The sequence below is a fragment of the Mustelus asterias genome, chromosome 22, assembly GCF_964213995.1.
Source record: "Mustelus asterias chromosome 22, sMusAst1.hap1.1, whole genome shotgun sequence".
In the NCBI taxonomy this organism is placed as follows: domain Eukaryota; kingdom Metazoa; phylum Chordata; class Chondrichthyes; order Carcharhiniformes; family Triakidae; genus Mustelus; species Mustelus asterias.
This window is the reverse complement of record NC_135822.1, coordinates 43406129-43425156: the sequence shown is the minus strand read 5'-3', so window position 1 is coordinate 43425156 and position 19028 is coordinate 43406129. Positions and strand designations below refer to the sequence as shown.

At 45.5% G+C, this 19028-nt stretch overlaps 1 protein-coding gene across 8 annotated transcripts in view; it reads right to left on the bottom strand.

Moving 5' to 3' along the window:
• Positions 1-19028, bottom strand: part of LOC144510017 (uncharacterized) — a 275355-nt gene that overhangs the window by 102760 nt on the left and 153567 nt on the right. For all 8 annotated transcript variants that reach the window (XM_078239203.1, XM_078239202.1, XM_078239206.1 and 5 more), the window contains 3 exons: positions 18843-19017; positions 6489-6586; positions 1087-1261 (listed from right to left, as the gene is read on the bottom strand). In XM_078239203.1, the coding sequence (XP_078095329.1) occupies positions 1087-1261; positions 6489-6586; positions 18843-19017 (448 nt within the window). The remainder of the gene's footprint in view (positions 1-1086; positions 1262-6488; positions 6587-18842; positions 19018-19028) is intronic.

Here is a 19028-nt window from a genome sequence, read left to right as displayed (position 1 = left end):
TGCAGTGATAGTGGAGTCAGACACTTTAGGAACATTTAAGTGGTTATTGGATAGGCGCATGGAGCACACCAGGATGATAGGGAGTGGGATAGCTTGATCTTGGTTTCAGACAAAGCTCGGCACAACATCGTGGGCCGAAGGGCCTGTTCTGGGCTGTACTGTTCTATGTTCTATCACCTGCCTATCCTCCCTCTCACACTGTCGGCAAGCTTTCTCTATTTGTGAGCTAACCTCCTCTCTCCCAGTCACTTCAATTTGATTCCCACCCCCCACCCATTCCAGTTTAAACTCTCCCCAGGAGCCTTAGCAAACCTCCCCGCCAGGATATTGGTCCCCCTGGGATTCAAGTGCAACCCATCCTTATCGTACAGGTCACACCTGCCCCAAAAGAGGTCCCAATGATCAAGTGATGTGAGGTAGTTAATAGATAGAAAGGGAAGGCTGCATCTGCAAAGCTGGTTAGTAGGAGTGATGTGAAGCCGACTTGAGAATGCAAAGTGAGAGGGTAGAGTGATGTAGAGTGAGTGTGCCACTATACCCAGCCTTCCTGCCCTGCTGAGGTCATTAAATACATTCAGCACTGAATCCAGGAACAAGGTACCACACTCTTGCTGCACATCACATGGGCAACTTTCAGTCAGTCACACCTCTGTTTCATCAGCAGACCTCTCTGTATCTTGAATAATGAAGAGTATCTCCATGTGGGTCTCTTACAACCCCAGCAACGCATCCAAGAGTTAACGCTTCATAAACACTCATCCGTTAGACACCTGGATTCCTTCCACCAATTCATTCTGTTCTTCTCCTCACTCAAATATTCATCAAACAGCATGTTTGGAATCTTCCTTTAAGTATGGAAGTTGAAGTTGTCTCATGCGGGTCATCACCACCCCGTTCCCTGATAATGGGGTGGGAAAGCCAGAAAACTCAACGGTAACGCAGTAGCTGCTAACACAAACACTGAACTTACTTCCAGGTTTCTCAGGCACTACCGGCCCCACCTCCCTGCTCCCAGCGAGATGGGAACCTAAAATCCAGCCCAAAGAAGACACAGTATCAAATAAGCTGAGAGGAATCATTATTTACTGAGGGATGTTGTCTCCGGTGTCTGAGGCAGGAACTCCTGATGTTGTCTCCACTTCACAGGCAACCGGTTTGCTGCAGATCTGACTGGGATATTCTTTCCGGAGATTCACAAGATCTTCATAATCCCCATTCCCTGACGGGTTATCACGGTCAAACCACTCAGTTTTGCAGCTGCCTGATAAATGCAACAGAAGAAAAGCACAGTGAGAGCAATGCTTTGAAAGATGGTCTTGAAGAGTTTATTTTATTGGGTGTAGAATTGAAGGAGCTAGATTTGGCTCCTGTTGATGACCAATTTAACGATTACACAGAATAATAATTACTGTTAACCCAAGATGGAACTGAGAGCTTAATAAAAGAAAATAAAATTCCAAGTATTTCGCAATAGCTATCATTCAGTGCCAAGTTTCCAAGGCAAACTTTCTAAACATGGGTAAAATTTCTATCCCCCACTCCACTCTTTCTCCTTTCCTTTTTAAACTGCGCTCTCAATACAATATCCACATGAAACAAAATATGGACTTTGTTCTGTGGATATGTAGTTACTGGCAGCTGGACTGAAACTGTTCATGGTATTTACATGGTATTCATGGTATTTACCACCAGATAAGAAATTGGAGCCTGACCCAATAAAAATGTTTGCCCTGCAACCATTTGATCGACAAAAGGCTGTTAATTGACTTGAGAAAGGGTGTACAGTCCTCAACGACAGGAAGTCTTGCCTACAAGAGGTTGCTTTTCTTCATTGCTGACTGCACCACCAGAAGTAGTGACCACTGCCAGTTGTTCAGTGAGGCCTGTCAGAAGTATCCTGCACTGGGGGTCTCATTGATTATAGGTGTCCTGGTGATAGTCAAGAAGCTGAACTGGACTAACCATATCAATACTGTGGCTACAAGAGCAGGTCAAAGGCTAAGAATTCTGTGGTGAGTAAATCACCTTTTAGGGGTGATCTTACAAAAAAAAATCTAAGTCCTGGATGCGCATGAAAACAGGAGAGTTTCTGACCCGTTTTGTGGGTGAGTTCAAATATGCTCTCATAAGCACTTAGACTAAAAAACAACCCAGGCTGCGACTGTCCAAAGGGCACCCTCCCTGCCCTTGACCTCCCCTGGGGGCCTCAATGGTCTCCGGTTCTCCCGGCGAGATCATCACAACAATTTACCCAGTTGCTGGGGACCATTCGTGATCCTTGCCAGCGTTAACCAGTAGAACCGGAAGCCATTGAGGCCCACCGGGGTGGTTAAGGGCAGGAAGAGTACCCCTTGGTCAGTCCCAGCCTGGCACTGCCAGCCTGGCATCCTGGCACTGCCAGTGCGGCAGAATCTCCCAGGTGCATTGATTCAATGATAAACATATTTAAATTTAATTTAAATAAATTATTCCGCCTCATGCCAGAAATGGGCACAAGGCTGACCTTGTCCAATATCCCGTGTGGAGGAGCAAGAAATCAGGCGTGAACCTGATTTCTCGGCTATCTCTTGATCCTACCATCTCACCCTGCCCATTGGCCTTTGACTCCCCAAAGCCTGTCCACCATCAACGTGCGCAAGTCAGGAATGTGGTGGAATACTTGTCACTAGCCTGGATGCATGCAGCTCCAACAACACTCTAGAAGCTCGACACCATCCAGGACAAAGTGGCCCGCTTAATTGGCACCCCTTCCACAATTATTCAATCCTTCCACAACCGATGAACAGTGGCAGTATAATGTACCATTTACAAAATGCACTGCAGAAACTCACCAAGTCTGGTTAGAAAGCACAAGGGCAACAGAGACCTGAGAACACCATAGAACATAGAATATAGAACAGTACAGCACAGAACAGGCCCTTCGGACCACGATGTTGTGCCGAGCTTTATCTGAAACCAAGATCAAGCTATCCCACTCCCTATCATCCTGGTGTGCTCCATGTGCCTATCCAATAACCGCTTAAATGATCCTAAAGTGTCTGACTCCACTATCACTGCAGGCAGTCCATTCCACACCCCAACCACTCTCTGCGTAAAGAACCTACCTCTGATATCCTTCCTATATCTCCCACCATGAACCCTATAGTTATGCCCCCTTGTAATAGCTCCATCCACCCGAGGAAATAGTCTTTGAATGTTCACTCTATCTATCCCCTTCATCATTTTATAAACCTCTATTAAGTCTCCTCTCAGCCTCTTCCGCTCCAGAGAGAACAGCTCGAGCTCCCTCAACCTTTCCTCATAAGACCTACCCTCCAAACCAGGCCGTATCCTGGTAAATCTCCTCTGCACTCTTTCCAGCGCTTCCACATCCTTCTTATAGTGAGGTGACCAGAACAGCACACAATATTCCATGACCTGAAGGTTCCCCTCCAAGTCACTGACCATCCTGACTTGGAAATACATCGCCGTTCCTTCATTGTTGCCTGGTTGAAATCCTGGAATTCCTTCCTGAACAACACTATGGGTGCACCTACACTTCTGGGACAGCAGCAGTTCAAGAAGGCAGCTCACTACCACCTACTCAAGGGCAAGGAATGGTCAATAGATGCTACCTCCCCAGTGAAGTCCACCTTCCATAAATGAATTCAAAAACATCTGACTCTGGTAAAGAGGGTAGAGTTGAGGGGCCAGGCTAAAAAGACCACAACAGGAAGGAATCTTAGAAGGGGTTAAACCTTCTACTTCAATGCCTCTACTTCCTCAGAAGACTAAGGAAATTTGGCATGTCCGCTAAGACATTCACCAACTTTTACAGATGCGCCATAGAAAGCATTCTTTCTGGTTTATTCACTGCTTGGTATGGCTCCTACTCTGCACAGGACCGCAAGAAACTCAAAAGGTCGTGAATGTAGCCCAATCCATCATCTAAACCAGCCTCACATCCATTGACTCTGTCTGTACTTCCCGATGCCTCGGCAAAGCAGCCAGCATAATTAAGGACCCCACGCACCCCGGACATACCCTCCTCCACATTCTTCCGTCGGGACAAAGATACAAAAGTCTGAGGTCACGTACCAACTGACTCAAGAACAGTTTCTTCCCTGCTGCCATCAGACATTTGAATGCACCTACCTTGCATTAAGTTGATCTTTCTCTACACCCCAGTTATGACTACACCACAGCCAACACTACATTCTGCATGAGAGTCATCGACTCTCTCATTTCCTTCTCTATGAACAGTATACTATGTCTGTAAAGCACGCAAGAAACAATACTTTTCACTGTATACTAATACTTGTGACAATAATAAATCAAATCAAATTAAATCCAAAGAGGGGGCACACTGATGGCCCAGTGGGTGTTTTTTGTGAGCCTCTCCCATTGCCGTTAAATTTCAGCGAACGTTGGCTGCTCAATTCCCTTTCCTATAACTCACAAAGTTTCAGCAGGGCAGGGTGGCCAGGCTCAGTGTCCACTGGATTTTACATGATACCCCTAACCCACCCTCGAAATTCAGACCTATATCTCTTTTCAGATCCTTCCAGCAGAACACGAGAACACAAGAAATAGGAGCAGGAGTATACATATGGCCCATTGAACCTGCTTAGGTATTCAGTGTGATCATGGTTGATCTTGGGCTTTAACTCCACTTTACTGCCCGTCCCCAATAGCCACTGATTCCCTGTGAGACCAAAAATCCATCAGTCGTAGCCTTAAATATATTCAAGATGGAACACCCTCTGGGTTCAAGTTTTCTCCTCATCTCAGTCCTGAAATGATCAACACCTTATCCTGACCCTGTGTCCCTGTGTTTGAAATTCCACAGCCAACAGAAATAATAGTGGATACAGTCATATCCCTTTAGAATCTTGTAGCTTTAAATTGGATCACCCTTCATTCTTCTAAACTTCAGAGAACATGAAGCTAATTTACTCAGCTTTTCTGCTGGAGTAAAATTGGTCCCGGTGAATGGTAATGTTTTAGCTCGAGTGCCAATCCCTTTCCCACTGGAGCATATACATTGATATTGATAAATGTTTGGACATGGATGTTGGTACCAGAAATAATACCCAAAGCAGAACATAATTTATGTCATAGAAAGCACAGGAAGTCTGTGTTAGCACATATCCAGTTAATATTGGTGATTGTTTATGGGTTTCACACAACATAATTCAGATTTTTCAAAAGCTCCTTTTTATGGCATAGTCTGTCTGGGCAATTTTCCTACTACCTTTGAAGATATGTGATTGTCCACTCTATTAATAGCATGTCAGTTGTGTTAAGCTTAAGATTATTCAAGTGGAGGGCATTGATTGATTGAATAAGTTCCTTGAGCACATATAAAGAAAGACTTGCCTTTATTGGTTCTCAAAAGAGCTATAAAGAGAGACATCTGGGATAATGGCTGCTGGTTAAAAGGACAGTAAGGAGTCTAACAACACCAGGTTAAAGCCCAACAGGTTTATTTGGTAGCAAACGCCACTACTTTCGGAGCATTGCTCCTTCGTCAGATGGAGTGGAAATTGGAGATGGAGATGGAGTGGAGATTTCCACTCCATCTGACGAAGGAGCAGCGCTCCGAAAGCGAGTGGCGTTTGCTACCAAATAAACCTGTTGGTCTTTAACCTGGTGTTGTTAGACTCCTTACAGTGCTTACCCGAGTCCAATGCCGGCATTTCCACATCATGGTTAAAAAGGAGGCCGATTTTTATAATGCTTCATCCTGTAAATGTACTCATATTAAGTGAAGGATTGGGTCTACTTTCCTACTTCACCATCTGACTTCAGAATGAATTAATACACTACTTGGAGCATCATTGCATTGTCTATCCCACAGCATCTTGGGGTCTCACCCCTCTGAGCCACAATGCAGTAGTCTTCCAGTATTCATTGTGCCACAACCGTTTACTGTCAATACAGTTGCAGCATGGCACGGTGGCACAGTGGTTAGCACAGCTGCCTCACAGCTCCAGGGACCCGGGTTCGATTCCTGGCTTGGGTGACTGTGTGGAGTTTGCACATTCTCCACGTGTCTGCGTGGGTTTCCTCCAGGTGCTCTGGTTTCCTCCTATTGTATAAACATGTGTGGGTTAGGTTGATTGGCCATGTCAAATTGCCCCTTAGTGTCCCGGGATGCAAAGGTTAGAGGGATTGGCAGGGTAAATGTATGGGATTGCAGGGATAGGGCCTGGGTGGGATTGTTGTCGGTGCAGATTCAATGGGCCAAATGGCCTCATTCTGCACTGTCGGGATTCTATATCTATATCTAGTTGCATCTCAATTAATTAAGGCCTTCAGTTGATGTTAAAATGCAAAGTAAATTTACAGCCATTTGTGTCTTTCACATTATTCGCAACGTTTGGGGAAACAATTAATAAATTATAATTATAAATATCAAATTATATTTGGCCATTTGAAAGAGAAAATGTTTGCAAAGTGGAAGGCAACAACCAATGAATCAGCTTTTCTGAATGTCTAATACTCACAGAAAGATTCAGGGCAGAAGAATCTAATTCTGTAATCCTCACAGCTCCCGTCCTTTTGCTCTTCATTAACACAAGCAAAGCCAGAAGAAATGCTGCACCTGTTTAATACAAAAAGGCAAGGTTTCATATTGTTGTTTTTTAAAGAAATTCATAATAGGGCTGGACTTCAATGCACAGGAGTAGGGCTTTTTGGCGCCAGTGTCAGCAGGGAACCGAATTAATACCAGTGAAATTGACAAGAGTGTTAGAAAGCTTGCTCCAACTTGCCACCTTCCACATTTAACCTTGGCACTTTAGGCTCCATGAGAACAACTTTGTCTGGGGAAGCGGATTGTCAAGTTCAATATGTCAGCTGCTCAACAAAAATGTCTTTTGCAATTTGTGATTCAATGGATTTCCTGTAAATTATCAGGAAAAAGCAAAGTGAGCAAGCAGCTGACAGGCATCAGTGCACCACCTGAGGACATCAGAGCCTCACAAGGCTCATGGTGTGACCTCAGCTCACATTATGACATTCTTGACCAGCTGGGAAGTGAACTTGGTGGTACCCCTTGGGTGTTGAACAAGATTAAACTAAATTGGCAACCAATTCACCAATTGGTTAATGGAAGGAACATATTACAGAAACTCTTGGAGAAATACAAGGAGGTATTTGTAAATACTTTAGTGGAAATGACCGGAGTCAAGGCATGGCTTAAAATAAAACCTGATAGCATCCCAAAATGCATCAAGGCATGAACTGTGCCATGTGCTATCAAGCCAAACGTTGAAGTGGAACTTAAAACATTAATCAAAGATGGACTGATCCAGTCTGTGACAACGAATGATTGGGCAACTCTAATCATCCCTGTCATTAAACCAGATGGTTTGATAAGAATTTGGGGTGACTTCAAAACAGCGATAAATCCAGTGCTGTGTGTTGACCAATATCCCTTAGCAGTAATTGAGGACCTGTTCATTGGATTGTCTGCGTGTCAACTGGACAGTGCGATTGAATTGTCCCAAGCTTACCTCCAAATGAAGGTGACAACTGACACTTTGTTTTCCTCTGAACTCGAACTTGTGGATAAACCTGGGACAAAAAGAACCTAACTGCACTGTGGTGGCCACTGAGGAAGAGAATTTCCTGTACATTCAGCTTATGAAGAGAAAGGTGAATACTATATATCCTCACAAAGAATCATTCCGGTATAAATGCCTTCTGTTTGGCAGAACATCAGCACTGGACGTATTCCAAAAATCCATGGATCAAATCCCAAGTGGCCTCAATGGTGTCCAGTGTTATCTGTATGACTTCTTAGTCAGGGAAAAATATGAACAGGAACACTTACAAAACTTGGAGGAAACAGTGGAATGTCTGCAAAAGCACAATATTTGTGTGAAGAAAGGAAATTGTGAATTTTCATGCCAAGATCTCAGAATATCTGCTCTGAATATCATTTTTGGAATCAAGTGATTTCACCATGACCTGCATGGAAGACATTGTACATTGTGAAAGACTGTGGTGTGTGAACAATGATCTTTGGTCCATACAAAGAACCATAGAACCATAGAAAATTACAGCTCAGAAACAGGCCTTTTGACCCTTCTTGTCTGTGCCGAACCATTTTATGCCTAGTCCCACTGAGCTGCACTTGGACCATATCCCTCCACACCCCTCTCATCCATGAACCTGTCCAAGTTTTTCTTAAATGTTAAAAGTGACCCCGCATTTACCACTTTATCCGGCAGCTCATTCCACACTCCCACCACTCTCTGCGTGAAGAAGCCCCCCCTAATATTCCCTTTAAACTTTTCTCCTTTCACCCTTAACCCATGCCCTCTGGTTTTTTTCTCCCCTAGCCTCAGCGGAAAAAGCCTGCTTGCATTCACTCTATCAAAACCCATCAAAATCTTATACACCTCTATCAAATCTCCCCTCAATCTTCTACGCTCCAGGGAATAAAGTCCCAACCTATTCAATCTCTCTCTGTAACTCAGCTTCTCAAGTCCCGGCAACATCCTTGTGAACCTTCTCTGCACTCTTTCAATCTTATTTACATCCTTCCTGTAACTAGGTGACCAAAACTGTACACAATACTCCAAATTCGGCCTCACCAATGCCTTATATAACCGGCACGGTAGCACAGTGGTTAGCACTGCTGCTTCACAGCTCCAGGGTCCCGGGTTCGATTCCCGGCTCGGGTCACTGTCTGTGTGGAGTTTGCACATTCTCCTCGTGTTTGCGTGGGTTTCCTCCGGGTGCTCCGGTTTCCTCCCACAGTCCAAAGATGTGCGGGTTAGGTTGATTGGCCAGGTTAAAAATTGTCCCTTAGAGTCCTGGGATGCGTAGGTTAGAGGGATTAGTGGGTAAAATATGTGGGGGTAGCGCCTGGGTGGGATTGTGGTCGGTGCAGACTCGATGGGCCGAATGGCCTCCTTCTGCACTGTAGGGTTTCTATGTTACTTACCATAACACTCCAACTTTTATACTCGATACTCCGATTTATAAAGGCCAATGTACCAAAGGCACTCTTTACGACCCTATCCACCTGTGACGTCACTTTTAGGGAATTCTGTACCTGTATTCCCAGATCCCTCTGTTCAACTGCACTCTTCAGAGTCCTACCATTTACCCTGTACGTTCTACTTTGGTTTGTCCTTCCAATGTGCAATATCTCACACTTGTCTGCGTTAAATTCCATTTGCCATTTTTTAGCCCATTTTTCTAGTTGGTCCAAATCCCTCTGCAAGCTTTGAAAACCTTCCTCACTGTCCACTACACCTCCAATCTTTGTATCATCAGCAAACTTGCTGATCCAATTGACCACATTATCATCCAGATCATTGATATAGATGACAAACAACAATGGACCCAACACCGATCCCTGCGGCACACCACTAGTCACAGGCCTCCACTCAGAGAAGCAATCCTCCACAACCACTCTCTGGCTTCTTCCATTGAGCCAGTGTCTTATCCAATTTACTACCTCCCCATGTATACCTAGCGACTGAACCTTCCTAACTAACCTCCCATGAGGGACCTTGTCAAAGGCCTTGCTGAAATCCAGGTAGACAACATCCACCACCTTCCCTTCATCCACTTTCCTGGTAACCTCCTCGAAAAACTCTAATAGATTGGTCAAACATGACCTACCACGCACAAAGCCATGTTGACTCTCCCTAATAAGTCCCTGTCTATCCAAATATTTGTAGATCCTATTCCTTATCACACCTTCCAATAACTTGCCCACCACCGACGTCAAACTTACTGGCCGATAATTTCCCGGATTTCTTTTGGAACCTTTTTTAAACAACGGAACAACATGAGCCACCCTCCAATCATCCGGCACCACCCCCGTGAATACTGACATTTTAAATATGTCTGCCAGGGCCCCTGCAAGTTCAACACTAGCTTCCCTCAAGGTCCGTGGGAATACCCTGTCCGGTCCTGGGGATTTATCAAAGGAAATGGAATATCTCTAGCTGTGAGTGGTTTGCAGAGATGACCCCTCATCTTATCAGCGCACAATTACCAGATTAAATACAGAAGATCTGAGCAACAGACGGACGCCGATGCTCTATCACGTCTATCAATTTGGGACAAAGACGAATCACAGGAGAACTATGTGAACATCTTGTACTTATGCCAGGTTGATGGTTTACCTATTACAGTCTCTCCAGTGCAAAGATGCACAAAGTTAGATCCGGTGATGGGGAAGGTCACGGACATGATCTTGAAAGGAATTTCATCGAATAAATAGAGGAGCAATCAAGAATCCAAGGTATACTGAACAAGGGAACTTCATAGAATCATAGAATCCTGATGGTTCAGAAGGAGGTCATTCGGCCCATGGAGTCTGCACCGTCTCTTGCAGAGCATCCCACTCAGGCCCGATTCCTGTAACCCCAAGTATTTACTCCACAAATCCCCCTAACTTACACATCTTTGGACAGGAAGGAACAATTTACCATGGCCAATCCACCTAAGCTGTACATCTTTGTGCTGTGGAAGGAAACAAGAGCATCTGGAGGAAACCCAGGCAGACATCGGGAGAACATGCAAACTTCCCACAGTCACCCGTGGCTGGAATCAAACCCGGGTCCCTGGCGCTGTGAGGCAGCAGTGTTAAACTTAAATAAACAGGACAAAATGGAGTAATTCTGTGAGGGATTACAGTGATAATTCCTTCATGCTTGTAGAGTCATACACCGAACAAATCCAGGAAGGACATCCAGGAGTCATTCATTTGAACGAAATTACAAGGAGTTATTTCTGATGGCCAGGACTAGACTCACACATTGAAGAAAGTGTAGGACGGTGTCAGTCTTGTGCAAGGATACAAAATACTCCACCTCATCAACCACTTCACCCATGGGATTGGCCAAAACAGCCTTTGCAAAGAGCACATATTAATTTTGTGGAACCAATTGAAGGATCCATGTTTCTTGTCCAATTGGATGCACATTCCAAATGGCCTGAAATCATGATGATGAAATTGACGACTACTGAAAAGACAACTGAGCGACGAAACAAAGTACCTGCACAGTTTGGCAAATTGGAGCAATTAGTTAGCAATAATGGGACTCAGTTCCTGTCAAAAGAATTTGTGGACTACCCCAGAAACCTTGGCATACAGCACATCAGAACTGTGTTACCATCCTTCCACCAATGGATTGGCAGAGATGTTGGTACAGTAATTGAAGAATGAATTTAAAGCATCAAAGGATGAGAAACCATGAGCCAAAAGAGTAACCAACTGTCTCATATCCTACAGAAACATAGCCCATGCGACATACAACAGCCCATAGTGACACACGACTCTTCAACTGAGAAATACTGCCAAAATCTCGCAATTTCTTCTACGGTGTAAACCCATGATGACAGAGTTTGGAGGTGACAAAAAGAGAATTTTTGATTTGATTTGTTATTGTCACATGTATTCGTATGAAATATCAATATCTGACACTCGGTGTTTGGAAATCCCTGAACCTATGATCACGACTGTGTCGAATTCCGATTCGACACCAGTTGAACCAACATCATCTGGAGAAGCTGAAGAAGAACCAGCCTGATCAGATGATGTGTCTGAGCCAAGTGGCGAACAGACTACCGAGAACATGAAAGCAAAGCCTCCTGAAGGAAGGATTCTGCCTGAGCGTGTGTGGCTATGAGGGAGAGACATGGCATTGCAGAGAGATGAGGGTGAGTGTCAGCGGTAGATAGACAGATGGGAATAGAAAAAACATAGAAAACATAGAAAACTACAGCACAATACAGGCCCTTCAGCCCACAAACTTATGCCGAACATGTCCCTACCTTAGCGATAACTAGGCTTACCAAGAACCCTCTATCTTACTAAGTTCCATGCACTTATCTGAAAGTCTCTTAAAAGAGCCTATCGAATCCGCCTCCACCCCCGCTGCTGGTAGCCCATTCCACGCACCCACCACCCTCTGAGTGAAAAACGTACCCCTGACATCTCCTCTGTACCTACTCCCCAGCACCTTAAACCTGTGACCTCTTGTGGCAACCATTTCAGCCGTAGGAAAAAGCCTCTGACTGTCCACTCGATCAATACCTCTCAACATCTTATACACCTCTATCAGGTCACCACTCTTCCTTCGTCTCTCCAAGCAGAAAAGGCCGAGCTCACTCAACCTATCCTCATAAGGCATGCTCCTCAACCCAGGCAACATCCATGTAAATTTCCTCTGCACCCTTTCTATGGCTTCCACATCCTTCCTGTAATGAGGCGACCAGAACTGAGCACAGTACTCCAAGTGGGGTCCGACCAGGGTCCTATATAGCTGCAACATTATCTCACGACTCCTAAACTCAATTCCTCGATTGATGAACAAAGAACAAAGAACAGTACAGCACAGGAAACAGGCCCTTCGGCCCTCCAGGCCTGTGCCGCTCCTTGGTCCAACTAGACCCCACTTGGAGTACTGCGCGCAGTTCTGGTCACCTCATTACAGGAAAGATGTTGAAGCCATTGAAAGGGTGCAGAGGAGATTTACAAGGATGTTGCCTGGATTGGGGGGCATGCCTTATGAGGATAGGTTGAGGGAGCTTGGTCTCTTCTCCCTGGAGAGACGAAGGATGAGAGGTGACCTGATAGAGGTTTACAAGATGTTGAGGGGTCTGGATAGGGTGGACTCTCAGAGGCTATTTCCAAGGGCTGAAATGGTTGCTACGAGAGGACACAGGTTTAAGGTGCTGGGGGGTAGGTACAGGGGGGATGTCAGGGGTAAGTTTTTCACTCAGAGGGTGGTGGGTGAGTGGAATCGGCTGACGTCGGTGGTGGTGGAGGCAAACTCGTTGGGGTCTTTTAAGAGACTTCTGGATGAGTACATGGGATTTAATGGGATTGAGGGCTATAGATAGGCCTAGAGGTGGGGATGTGATCGGCGCAACTTGTGGGCCGAAGGGCCTGTTTGTGCTGTGGCTTTCTATGTTCTATGTTCTAGACCAATCGTTTGTATCCCTCCATTCCCAGGCTGCTCATGTGACTATCCAGGTAAGTCTTAAACGATGTCAGCGTGCCTGCCTCCACCACCCTACTTGGCAGCGCATTCCAGGCCCCCACCACCCTCTGTGTAAAAAACGTCCCTCTGATGTCTGAGTTATACTTCGCCCCTCTCAGCTTGAGCCCGTGACCCCTCGTGATCGTCACCTCCGACCTGGGAAAAAGCTTCCCACTGTTCACCCTATCTATACCCTTCATAATCTTGTATACCTCTATTAGATCTCCCCTCATTCTCCGTCTTTCCAAGGAGAACAACCCCAGTCTACCCAATCTCTCCTCATAGCTAAGACCCTCCATACCAGGCAACGTCCTGGTAAACCTTCTCTGCACTCTCTCCAATGCCTCCACGTCCTTCTGGTAGTGCGGCGACCAGAACTGGACGCAGTACTCCAAATGTGGCCTAACCAGCGTTCTATACAGCTGCATCATCAGACTCCAGCTTTTATACTTATGAAGGCCAGTAGATCATATGTCTTCTTAACCACAGCCTCAACCTGCACAGCTGCTTTGAGCGTCCTCTGAACCCGGACCCCAAGATCCTTCTGATCTTCCACACTGCCAAGTGTCCTACCATTAATATTATATTCCGCCATCCTATTTGACCTGCCAAAATGAACCACCTCACACTTATCTGGGTTGAACTCCATCTGCCACTTCTCCGCCCAGTCTTGCATCCTATCAATGTCTCGCTGCAACTTCTGACATCCCTCCACACTATCCACAACACCTCCAACCTTTGTGTCATCAGCAAACTTACCAACCCATCCCTCCACTTCCTCATCCAGGTCATTTATAAAAATCACAAAGAGTAAGGGTCCCAGAACAGATCCCTGGGGCGCTCCACTGGTGACCGACCTGAATGCAGAATATAGAACATAGAACATAGAACATAGAACATTACAGCGCAGAACAGGCCCTTCGGCCCACGATGTTGCACCGACCAGTTAAAAAAAAAACTGTGACCCTCCAACCTAAACCAATTTCTTTTCGTCCATGAACCTATCTACGGATCTCTTAAACGCCCCCAAACTAGGCGCATTTACTACTGATGCTGGCAGGGCATTCCAATCCCTCACCACCCTCTGGGTAAAGAACCTACCCCTGACATCGGTTCTATAACTACCCCCCCTCAATTTAAAGCCATGCCCCCTCGTGCTGGATTTCTCCATCAGAGGAAAAAGGCTATCACTATCCACCCTATCTAAACCTCTAATCATCTTATATGTTTCAATAAGATCCCCTCTTAGCCGCCGCCTTTCCAGCGAAAACAATCCCAAATCCCTCAGCCTCTCCTCATAGGATCTCCCCTCCATACCAGGCAACATCCTGGTAAACCTCCTCTGCACCCTCTCCAAAGCCTCCACATCCTTCCTGTAATGTGGGGACCAGAACTGCACACAGTACTCCAAGTGCGGCCGCACCAGAGTTGTGTACAGTTGCAACATAACGCTACGACTCCTAAATTCAATCCCCCTACCAATAAACGCCAAGACACCATATGCCTTCTTAACAACCTTATCTACTTGATTCCCAACTTTCAGGGATCTATGCACACATACACCTAGATCCCTCTGCTCCTCCACACTATTCAAAGTCCTCCCGTTAGCCCTATACTCAACACATCTGTTATTCCTACCAAAGTGAATTACCTCACACTTCTCCGCATTAAACTCCATCCGCCACCTCTCGGCCCAACTTTGCAACCTGTCTAAGTCTTCCTGCAAACTACGACACCCTTCCTCACTGTCTACCACACCACCGACTTTGGTGTCATCAGCAAATTTGCTAATCCACCCAACTATACCCTCATCCAGATCATTAATAAATATTACAAACAGCAGTGGCCCCAAAACAGATCCCTGAGGTACACCACTTGTAACCGCACTCCATGATGAATATTTACTATCAACCACCACCCTCTGTTTCCTATCCGCTAGCCAATTCCTGATCCAATTTCCTAGATCACCCCCAATCCCATACATCTGCATTTTCTGCAGAAGCCTACCATGGTGAACCTTATCAAACGCCTTACTAAAATCCATATATACCACGTCCACTGCCTTGCCCCCATCCACCTCCTTGGTCACTTTCTCAAAAAACTCAATAAGGTTAGTAAGGCACGACCTACCTGCCACAAAACCATGCTGACTATCACCTATCAATTCATTACTCTCCAAATAACTATAAATCCTATCCCTTATAATTTTTTCCAACATCTTGCCGACAACAGAAGTGAGACTCACCGGTCTATAATTCCCGGGGAAGTCTCTGTTCCCCTTCTTAAACAATGGGACAACATTCGCTAACCTCCAATCTTCTGGTACTATACCAGAGGCCAACGACGACCTGAAGATCAGAGCCAGAGGCTCTGCAATCACTTCTCTTGCCTCCCAGAGAATCCTTGGATAAATCCCATCCGGACCAGGGGATTTATCTATTTTCAGACCCTCCAGAATATCCTGCACATCCTCCTTATCAACTGTAATACTGTCTATTCTACTCCCTTGCAACCCAGTGTCCTCCTCAGCTATATTCATGTCCCCTTGCGTGAACACCGAAGAGAAATATTGGTTCAATGCTTCACCAATCTCCTCCGGTTCCACACATAACTTCCCTCTGCCATCTATAACTGGCCCTAAACTTGCCCTAACCAACCTTCTGTTCTTGACATACCTATAGAACGCCTTAGGATTCTCTTTAACCCTATCCGCCAAAGTCTTCTCATGTCCCCTTTTAGCCCTTCTAAGCTCGCTCTTCAACTCCCTCTTAGCCAATCTAAAGCTTTCTAGTGCACTACCCGAGTGCTCACGTCTCATCCGAACATAAGCCTCCTTTTTCTTTTTAACCAACAAAGAAACTTTTTTGGTGCACCACGGTTCCCTAGCCCTACCAATTCCTCCTTGCCTGACAGGGACATACCTATCACAGACTCGCAGTAGCTGCTCCTTGAAAAAACTCCACATGTCGGACGTTCCCAGTCCCTGTAATCTCCTAGTCCAACCTATGTTTCCTAATTCTCTCCTAATAGCCTCATAATTACCCTTCCCCCAGCTAAAACCACTGGCCCATCTATAACCACTCTGCCTTCTGTGGGCAAGCCAGTTCTGGATCCACAAAGCAATGTCCCCTTGGATCCCATGCCCCCTCACTTTCTCAATAAGATTTGCATGGGGCACCTTATCAAATGCTTTGCTGAAGTCCATATATACATCTATTGCTCTTCCTTCATCAATGTGTTTAGTCACATGCTCAAAAAATTCAATCAGGCTCGTAAGGCATGACCTGCCTTTGACAAAGCCATGCTGACTATTCTTAATCATATTATACCTCTCCAAATGTTCATAAATCCTGCCTCTCAGGATCTTCTCCATCAACTTACCAACCACTGAGGTTAGACTCACTGGTCTATAATTTCCAGAGTTATCTCTACTCTCTTTCTTGAATAAAGGAACAACATCCGCAATCCTCCAATCCTCCGGAACCTCTCCCGTCTCCATTGGTGATGCAAAGATCATCGCCAAAGGCTCAGCAATCTCCTCCCTCGCCTCCCACAGTAGCCTGGGGTACATCTCATCCGGTCCCGGCGAATTATCTAACTTGATGCTTTTCAAAAGCTCCAACACATCCTCTTTCTTAATATCTACATGCTCAAGCTTTTCAGTCCGCTGCAAGTCTGCACTACAACCACCAAGATCCTTTTTCATAGAGAATACTGAAGTAAAGTATTCATTAAGTACCTCTGCTATTTCTCCCGGTTCCATACAAACTTTCCCACCATCACACTTGATAGGTCCTATTCTTTCACGCCTTATCCTCTTGCTCTTCACATACTTGTAGAATGCCTTGGCGTTTTCCTTAATCCTGCCTGCCAAGGCCTTCTCATGACCCCTTCTGGCTCTCCTAATTTCCTTCTCAAGATCGTTCCGAAGAGCCGTATACTCTTCTAGATCTCTAACATTACCTAGCTCCCTGAACCTTTTGTAAGCTTTTCTTTTCTTCTTGACTAAATTCATTACAGCCTTTGTATACTACAGTTCCTATAACCTACCATAACTTCCCTGTCTCATTGGAACGTTGCTTTGTAGAACTCCAGACAAATATTCCCTGAAAATCTGCCACATTTCTTCCGTACATTTCCTTGAGAAAACCTCTTTCCAATTTAAGCCTCCAATTTCCTGCCTGATAGCCTCATAATTCCCCTTACTCCAATTAAACACTTTTTTACCTTGTCTGATCCTATCTCTCTCCAATGCTATTGTAAAGGAGATATAATTATGATTACTATCTCCAAAATGCTCTCCCACTGAGAGATCTGCCACCTGACCAGGTTCATTTCCCAATACCAAATCAAGTACAGCCTCTCCTCTTGTAGGCTTATCGACATACTGTGTCAAGAAATCCTCCTGAACACACCTAACAAACTCCTCCACATCTACACCCCTTACTCTCGGGAGATTCCGATCAATATTTGGGAAATTAAAATCTCCCATCACGACAATTCTGTTATTATTACACCTTTCCAGGATCTGTTTCCCTATCTGCTCCTCAACATCCCTGTTACTATTGGGCGGCCTATAGAAAACACCCAGTAAAGTTATTGACCCCTTCCTGTTCCTAACTTCCACCCACAGAGACTCCGTGGACAATCCCTCCATGGTGTCCATCGTTTTTGCAGCCGTGACACTATCTCTGATCAACAGTGCCACACCCCCACCTCTTTTGCCTCCCTCGCTGTCCGTTTTGAAACATCTGAAACCCGGCTCTTGAAGTAATCAGTCCTGTCCCTGAGTCATCCAAGTCTCTGTAATGGCCACCACATCATATTCCCAAGTAGTGATCCACGCTCTAAGCTCATCCACTTTGTTCACAACACTCCTTGCGTTAAACTAGACACATCTCAAACCTTCGGTCTGAGCGCTCCCCTTCTCTATCACCTGCCTATCTTCCTTCTCACACTGTCGGCAAGCTTTCTCCATTTGTGAGCTAACCTCCTCTCTCCCAGTCACTTCAATTTGATTCCCACCCCCCAACCATTCTAGTTTAAACTCTCCCCAGTAGCCTTAGCAAACCTCCTCGCCAGGATATTGGTCCCCCTGGGATTCAAGTGCAACCCATCCTTATCGTACAGGTCACACCTGCCCCAAAAGAGGTCCCAATGATCAAGTGATGTGAGGTAGTTAATAGGTAGAAAGGGAAGGCTGCATCTGCAAAGCTGGTTAGTGGGAGTGATGTGAAGCAGGCTTGAGAATGCAAAGTGAGAGGGTAGAGTGATGTAGAGTGAGTGTGCCACTATACCCAGCCTTCCTGCCCTGCTGAGGTCATTAAATACATTCAGCACTGAATCCAGGAACACGGTATCACACTCTTGCTGCAGATCACATGGGCAACTTTCAGTCAGTCACACCTCTGTTTCATCAGCAGACCTCTCTGTATCTTGAATAATGAAGAGTATCTCCATGTGGGTCTCTTACAACCCCAGCAACACATCCAAGAGTTAACGCTTCATAAACACTCATCCGTTAGACGCCTGGATTCCTTCCACCAATTCATTCTGTTCTTCTCCTCACTCAAATATTCATCAAACAGCATGTTTGGAATCTTCCTTTAAGTATGGAAGTTGAAGTTGTCTCATGCGGGTCATCACCACCCCGTTCCCTGATAATGGGGTGGGAAAGCCAGAAACTCAACGGTAACGCAGTAGCTGCTAACACAAACACTGAACTTACTTCCAGGTTTCTCAGGCACTACCGGCCCCACCTCCCTGCTCCCAGCGAGATGGGAACCTAAAATCCAGCCCAAAGAAGACACAGTATCAAATAAGCTGAGAGGAATCATTATTTACTGAGGGATGTTGTCTCCGGTGTCTGAGGCAGGAACTCCTGATGTTGTCTCCACTTCACAGGCAACCGGTTTGCTGCAGATCTGACCAGGATATTCTTTCCGGAGATTCACAAGATCTTCATAATCCCCATTCCCTGACGGGTTATCACGGTCAAACCACTCAGTTCTGCAGCTGCCTGATAAATGC